General features: G+C 27.4%; 1 protein-coding gene across 1 annotated transcript; it reads right to left on the bottom strand.

The window, feature by feature from the left end:
• Window positions 1-7,189: 7,189 nt before the first annotated feature.
• Window positions 7,190-8,494, bottom strand: LOC112294273 (small ribosomal subunit protein uS12). Its single transcript, XM_024544569.3, has 4 exons — window positions 8,446-8,494; window positions 8,107-8,262; window positions 7,699-7,825; window positions 7,190-7,534 (listed from the first exon to the last, which is right to left on the bottom strand). The coding sequence occupies exons 1-4, from the start codon at window positions 8,448-8,450 to the stop codon at window positions 7,394-7,396; spliced, it is 429 nt and encodes a 142-aa protein (XP_024400337.1). The 5' UTR covers window positions 8,451-8,494; the 3' UTR covers window positions 7,190-7,393.

Here is an 8,494-nt window from a genome sequence, read left to right as displayed (position 1 = left end):
TACTATAAAGAGTATCTCCAAAATATATCCAATCAGACAAACAAAGTATTGATTGTTAAAAGAATAGATTTGTCTTCTATTTATTAAGTACCCATTGCCCACAATCTTAGAAATAATAGACAAACAATAAATAAGGATTAGATCCATCTATTGCCTAGGACATGAATTATAAAGAATCAAAGATTCGGTATATTCTTATGTCACAAGACAAGTATACATAATCACTCAAAGATTACACAATACTAAGATTAAAATATCTATTACCAAAGACAAGAAGATTAGAGACTCTTGAAACAAGTCTAAAAATAAGACATTGAAAAGAGTGGAAAGTTCTTATTCTTGTCTTCATATATATTATTTGACTGTAAGCTATGTGGTGACATTCTGTAAGTCATTTAATATGCATTCAACTTACAAGATAAGTTTTCTACATGTGAACCACATGGCCAATTGATACCACAAATTACTAACATGTGTGCCATGTGGTCAACTTGTTAATAAAGTTTTTAATGTATCAATCAGCTACAAATACATATGAAGTCAAATTTCCTTACAAATAAAAAAATGGTCTAAGTTTATGATGTTTCAACTTATAACAAATGCAACTAGTCTTGATATTACAACAAATTAATTATATCTTTTCACCAATGTGAAATTACAATTGTTTTTTACAATAGGCATCTACAATAATCTTACATAGTTCTTAAGTTTCTTTTAATTGTACCTTTAGTATACTTAATAATTTATTTGTTAAATCTAATCCTAATATCACATGATTCTTTAAAATCTTTATGTGCTTTCTACATTTAAGGCCACCAAAAACCTCTTGATATCAATTTCAATGTCTTATTGAGTATAAAATATTATGTAATTAAAAAATTATAACAAGCTTAAAAATCATATAATTATGCTTCATCTTTTAGAATATATAAGTATCTTTTGAAATAAAATAGATTGTTTTTAAACTCAAATATAAAAGTATTATGAGATTTTAAAGAATTGATTTTAATATCAAGAATAATAAGATTATAGGATATATTTAATTTTATTTAATTTTTAAAAATAAAATTAATAATTAATGTGGAATTTATTTTTTAAAGATAAATTACTTTGACTTCAAAAGAATAATTATTTATTAATTAAAAGTTATATTTTTTTCTTTTTATATAAGATAAAAATATTTAAAAATATTTTTTGAAAAATATTATTATTTTTCTAGTCAGTAAGTGATGTTGAACTCAAATCTTGACAAAAACATGCTCCAACACACTTGACAACAATTTAAAATATGTATTGACATAAAATACTTAAGGTTCTTGTAATTTTTAAAAATAGTCACTAGACTAAAAGCACCTTCTAGATAATAGAGCCATTTTTAAAACAAATCTGTAATTATAAGAAGCTCTTTGTTATAGATCTTGTAGTCGATCTTGTCTACTAAAACTTTTTTGAATGAAAAGCTATTGTGTGAAGTTTTTCATATGTTCCTATTTATAACAATATTACAATCAAAGAATAATCTGATGTACTTGTTTCTATAAAAAATATTTTAGAAAAATCAATGCAATATAATATTAAGATTGTTATAAAAGTTATCTTCAAAGCTTGAAATGATACTTTAATTTCTTTATTTCACTCAAGTTTTTCTTTATAAGTGAAATATATAAGTGGAATTGTGACTTAAAAATAATTCTTAATTAAGATCAAATAATAATTAATAAATCTAAAAAATATTAGATATTCTTTATTATTTTTTATCCTTTAAATCCATGATAATTTGAAATTTTTTAGAATCTATCATAATATCATTATATGAAATAATGTATGTTAAAAAGACAACTCAAGTTATATAAAATACACACTTTTCTATCTTGACATACAATCTTGTATCTTTAAGTCCTTGTAATATTCAACAAATATGAAGTTCACTCTTTTATGTTCTTAGAATATATGAAAATGTAGTTTGAATGAAACATAATAATATTTTTTATAAATTCTTGAAAAATATCATTCATTACATGGTAAAAAATAGTTGATGCATTTATGAGTTTAAAAGGCATGACTTTACATTTATATTTTTTATATCCAAATCAAAACGCATTCTTTCATTCATCTCCTTCTTTAATGTATATCAAGTTTTATGATCCTTATAGATCTATTTTATAAAGATCTTTGCTTGATTCAATTGATTGAAAAATTCTAATATATAAGTTAGAAGAGACTTATTTTTTATGGTGATCTTTTTTTGCTTTAGATAGTCCACATATTTTTGCAATGATTCATTATTTTTCTTTACAAAGAAGATAAAATGTCTTATTGGAGATTTTGAATGGTGTATAAAGTTTTTGATAAGATTTTTGATAATATATTTTTTAAGTGCAGCCAAATTATTGTGCAATATGTCATAGGTAAGTCCAAATGGTAGTTGAGTTCTTTTTTGAAGATCAATTAAAGAATCGTAATAATAATGGTCTAGAAGAATACTTGCATTTTTTTCTCAAAAAAATCTGAATAATCTTAATATTCGCTTAAAATATTATTCAAAATCTATCTACTATCAAAAATAGATGTGGCATAAATAACAAAAGATTATCATTCTTTTATAACATATATAAAAGTTCTTGTACCTACAAATAAGGGTTTGGATGTACTAAACTTATGGCTTTCTACTTGAATAACAAAAATCTAGATTATATTATGAAAAAATCAAGATTATAAAAAATCTTATTTATTTAAAGATTATATTATTTTAAATAGAATAAATCTAAAATTATTAGATTTGAAGAAGATCTAATAATATTAAATATTAATAGGCTATCATGACTATTAGTTGATAAATCTATAGAAATAATTTAATGTGTAACATTTCAAAAACAAAACAAATAATTATCTATAATTTCTATATGTACAAAATTAGTTTGCTTTATTAATGATATTTTTTATTTATTAACAAAGTATTTGTCTATAAAACAAGTTGAAGCTCTTAAATGTAATAAAGTAGAGACTTTTTAATTTTTTGGTTCTAAACAAACATCTATTTTAAAATTAGGTAGATGACCTAAAAACAAAATATGACCTTTGGTACATGTTGCAAAAGATTCCAGCTATTTAGTCCCTATTGTAGTTGAATAAACTTATTTTCAGATATAATTTCATCTTTAAAAACCATACTTCTCATTTCATGATTATTTTTTATTTTTTTAAAAAAAAATTAAGTAATATGTTTAGGTTCTTTTTAATCTAAATATAATCTTTTTTTTTTATAGTTTAATAAGCGATTTAAAACATATTGTGTCAATTTGCAAAAGTTACAACTTTAATAAATAAGTTTATAAAAACTTAGAATTTTTTGTCATGACTTGATTTATTCTTCTTTAGCTAAATCTTTGTTCTAAGCATCATTTAAAAAGTTGATTGTTGCATGTAATGGCTTATGCAATAAATTATTCTAATGAGTCTACTTTGGTATTGTCAATATTATATCTTTGAAATTAATTTTTAATCCATATTGAAATTGATTAATAAAGGCTTTGTCATTTCAATCCACATTATAAGCAAGGTTTTTAAATTTAATACTATATTTAGTAAATAATTATGATTCTTATTATAAAGATAGAAATTTGATCTTTTCTACATTCTTTAATCACTTTATTTAAATGAAGCTATAAATACTTTTAAGGATACATTTAGATTATATAAGACTTATGAATCATTTTCCATTAATGATGCAAATAAAATAAAATAAAATAAAATAAAATAAATTTAGATAAAAGTGTAGCTATGAATTTAATATGAATAAATCCATCAAAATATTAGAAAGAATGTAACCTTAAATAGAACTTGATTTGTTGTAGAAATCCTTGAATTTTTTATCTTGTTCCAATAAAAAATTTTGGCATATTGATTCTTATCTCTTTCATACTTATAATAGGAAAACTTCTCAAATTCAATTCTAAGGTTGATCTACTTGCTTCCCTTAACTATACAACTTCTTAGCATAGACATTGAACTTCATTCTTGACTTTTTTCACAGGAGTAGAAATAATATCTCTATAATTGAAATTGTTTATATGTAAAATTTATATCTTTAAAATACTGAGAAATTTATAAAGATCTACAATAGTTGTAAATCTATTTCTATTTTTGTAAAGTATAGCATCTATAATTTTTCCTATTATTCCTATAATAAATAATTTTAACAAATCTATAAGTTAAATTAAAAGAGAATAATCCACAACTTCTAATATTAAATGAAAATTCCCACAAAAAAGATAGTTAACTTTCATCAAAGAAAGAATCAATATTAGAAATCATCAAAAATGATAGTTTAAAGGTAGATAATATGCAACCTTTAAAATCAATAATATAAAATAAAAATAGTGTTTTAGCATTTCCATCAAATTAGTAAGGGCATGAATTATAAAAAACCAAAAGATCAATATACTCTTATATTATGAGACAAGTATAGATAATCACTCAAAAATTATATAATATAAAGATCAAAATTGCTATTGCCAAAGATAAGAAGACTAAAGACTTTTGAAGTAAAACTAAGAATAAAAAAGGTATTGATAAGAATGAAGAAGGCTTCACACTTGCATTTATATAGGTTATTTGATTAGGAGCTACATGGTCATATTTTAGAGGACCTTTAACACATGTCCAATTTGTAAGATATATATCTAACTTGCAAAACAAGTTTTCTACATATGCAATACATGGCCAACTTATTGGCAAAGTTTTCAACCTACCAATCACCTACAAACACATATGAGGTCAAATCCATGCCTATCAAGCTTCTAAGAAGCTTCTCTATAAGATATTATCAACTTAACTTACTTCTACTTACTTCTATATAATTCATTTTATCTAAATAAATATATATGTCTATAACATCTACCTTAAAACTAGACCTCTATAGGTAAAATGATTTATGATTGTTATTATTTTTTTGCTTAGAAGCCATACTGCACTACTTTTTTTCTTCATCTAAAAGCTTATATATATATATATATATATATATATATATAGTAGAGAATCTTCAAAGTAATCTTAAGAATCAAAATTTGAGTGTTTTTTTTTATTAAAAGTATTAATCTATAACATATTTTTTAACTTTTTATTTTATGTAGTTGAATTCAAAATTAATCAAACCAGATAACAAAATATTTAAACTATTCAAATCTTAGTATAAATTTGAAGTATTGAATCTAATAAGTTATAAGTCGTTTTTTAAAATATTTTGATACATTGAATTCAAGTTATGTTATAAAAACTAATTTATTAATTAATAGAAGTTGCAACCTAATTAATGGTTATATGGATCTAACTATCTATTAAGAAAGAACTTAATAACAACTTACATAGCACAATTTTTTTAATAAATCTCAATGTTTTTATATTTAAAAAATAACCAATTTTCATTACAAATCTCATTTCTAAAAGAAAAAGTGAAATTATAAATATAGAAGAATATTAATTTATGCCTATTTAAGATCTTCTAAATTTATTTGTAAAACTTTTTATTACCTTCCAAAAAAATTATGTAGCTTTTCTAAAGCTTCTAAAGTTTTTTAAAAGTTTTTAAGAAGAATCTTCAAATATAGCCCATTAAAACTTCTGTAGATTTTAAATATTAGAATATTATAGTATAAATATATTTATAATAAAAAAAGAATAATAAATCAACTCATCTAAATCTAAAATAATCCAAAACCTTTTGCCGCGCTTCTACTTCTTCAAAATGAGAGCATAGATCAAGTCTAATATAATGCATAGTATGAAACATTTGTAGAATAATCTCTAAAGTCTTTGATAATAATAATTATTATAATTATTATTATTATAATAAAATAATAATAAAATAATCAATAATCTCATGAATGAATATTTTTGGTAATTTTTGTGAGCACAAGAATTGTCTAGGTTGAAATTGAAGATTAAAATTGCTAGATTTACAACTAGACATGTGGGACCTATGTAAGCAATCAATTTTTAGTCTCTTTCATTGCAAAATTTCTAACTTGAAGAGGTGATTCATAATTCAACCTTTTTGAATTATACACTCATTTTGAAGAAGGGAAAACTTGGTAAAAAGTTTGGATTAATTTAATGTGGAGTTGTTAAAACCACACCCCAATGTTATTAAAGCCACACCTCACATTGCCATATCATAATCAATTCCATCCATCCCCATGTCTGTTCCTTGTTCCATGTCTCCCAACCCTTATTCTATGTCTCACATACCTTGTTTCTAATTCTCGTGCCTTGTTCCATGTCCCTGTTTCTCATTCCTTCTCTCCCAAAATTAATTATTACATGGTTTGGAGGTATGAGGTGTGACTTTAACAACTGTCCTAAAAATAATTTGATACATGTAGTAATTATATCACATACAATTAATAGTGGATTATAATAAAAAGAGTCTTGATTAAAATAATTTGATACATGTAATTATATCACATACAATTAATAGTGAATTTTAATAAAAAGAGTCTTGATTAAAGTATTGCTTAAAGTATTGCTCAAAGTCTTGTTTAGAGTCTTTATTGAACGGGACCAATATTATAATATCCTTGGTCCTTATATCACCCCATCACAACCATTTCCCGGATAAAAGAAAGAAACAGCTGAATCATTTCGACACTTCTTTTGCATCTTTGATATTTCATAATTCCATATTTCTAAATTCGAATCTACTCAACACTCGGCACCCATACACGGGAACGAATGCATAGATAATCCAAACGAGATGAAATACTTTCCATCACTCCGTCCGCAGATTGCTTGTCTACATAGGTTGTTGCCTCAAATTTATTCAACTTGTTCGTTCCTGCTCAAAAACTCATTTTTGCATCACAGTTTCGAACATTCAGCTCAGCTGGTTTTTCACAAACTGCCTGTTGACAGAGACAGCGACATTTAGGACTTCTAAATGACGAATTCCTTAGAATAGAGACAATTCAAAATGTCGGATCATCGACTACGATGATTACACATAGAATATGAAGTCGAGTAAAACACGTGAACTGCCCTGTCTCGATTCAGACCCGAGAGGCTCGTTCTTCGCTCACACACCAACGTGCAAGTAACTTTTACCGCAGCATCAGCAAAGACTGGGAACTAGATTGAAGCCTTCATCAAGAAGAGATACATTCACAAAAAAATTAGAGACAACTTGGACCTACAATTGACAGATTACTTCAGCTCATGTTTACTTCATCGGCGAATTCCAAAATTCATGAATTCATGAAACTGCGGGCATCCAAGCAGGATCAACTGCTTGCTCATTCCATTGACAGGTTGGATCAGCGTGGTAACAAGACGACTATACTACAGGTGACTTTGACCGCCTGCAGATCAAGAATAGATAACTAACTCGCTTGTGCATCCTCTATGATCGTGGCTTTTCTTTCTTCTCCTTGAAGAGAGCAAGGAGTGATACACCAGACACCTTCACCACCTTGAACCGGACTCCAGGGATATCTCCAACGGCGTGCCCCTTACGACCGAATCCAGCAATAAGAACTTCATCCTGAGACATGAAATGCGTGGGCAAGTTAGATGCATAGCGGAAAAATAGGAAGTAGGGGTGGGGATTGGCACTCAAAAATCATTCCAAAATGCGAATAGAGAATGACTTAACACAACCAATCACGTCATGGTCACACAACTACATCAATGAAATCAAAAACTTACATTCTCTTCGATGTAGTTCAAACAACCATCGTTAGGTACAAAAGCAGCAATTTTCTTTCCATTCTTAATCAGCTGCACCCTAGCACATTTACGGATAGCAGAGTTGGGCTGCTTGGCCTCAATACCACTGCCATATGAAAAAAAAAAAAAAAAAAAAAAAAAAAAAAAAAAAAATTAGAAAGAACCCCAGATGTGCTCGAGGATCAACATTAAAGATGAATATTTTCAGCCACCAAAAACCCTACAAGACCATGATTGGAGCTTAAGAGAGGATTTCACAACACAGTCCTGTCGAATTCGAGGACACCTCAAAGAAATAGCTGATTCCTTAAAGATGACCCACACCGTGTGAAGTACGTAGCTCTTGACCAAACCCAAAAACTGAAAGAGGTTCCACAAAAGGCTTACATTTTCTCAAGAACAATGCCCTTGGCGTGAGAAGACCCTGCGAATGGCTTCTTCCACTCATTACCCAAGTGAGACTTCTTGTACGACTTGTCAGCCCACAACTGAGCCCTACGGTGGTTCTTGAGCTTACGCCCAGCTCCCATTCCCCGCGTCTTCCTGCAAAAACCAGAAAAAAAACCCAATGAAAGCCATCGTTAGCCTCAGCTCCAATTCCCTCATCTGCCCAGATCAACAAACCTCGGTCGACAATCCGAAGCACTGCAGACACCGCTCAAACAAGCACACTAAATGTTTGTCCTACCAAAGCTACGTAACAAAATGCTGGAAGGGGTCACGTACCCCATGGTGACAGAGCTGAGATGACGCTGCCGAAGGCGGCGATGGAAAG

The sequence above is a fragment of the Physcomitrium patens genome, chromosome 2, assembly GCF_059467195.1.
Source record: "Physcomitrium patens ecotype Gransden chromosome 2, ASM5946719v1, whole genome shotgun sequence".
Taxonomy (NCBI): domain Eukaryota; kingdom Viridiplantae; phylum Streptophyta; class Bryopsida; order Funariales; family Funariaceae; genus Physcomitrium; species Physcomitrium patens.
Note: the sequence above shows the minus strand (reverse complement) of the source record. Positions and strands in the feature narration are given on the sequence as shown.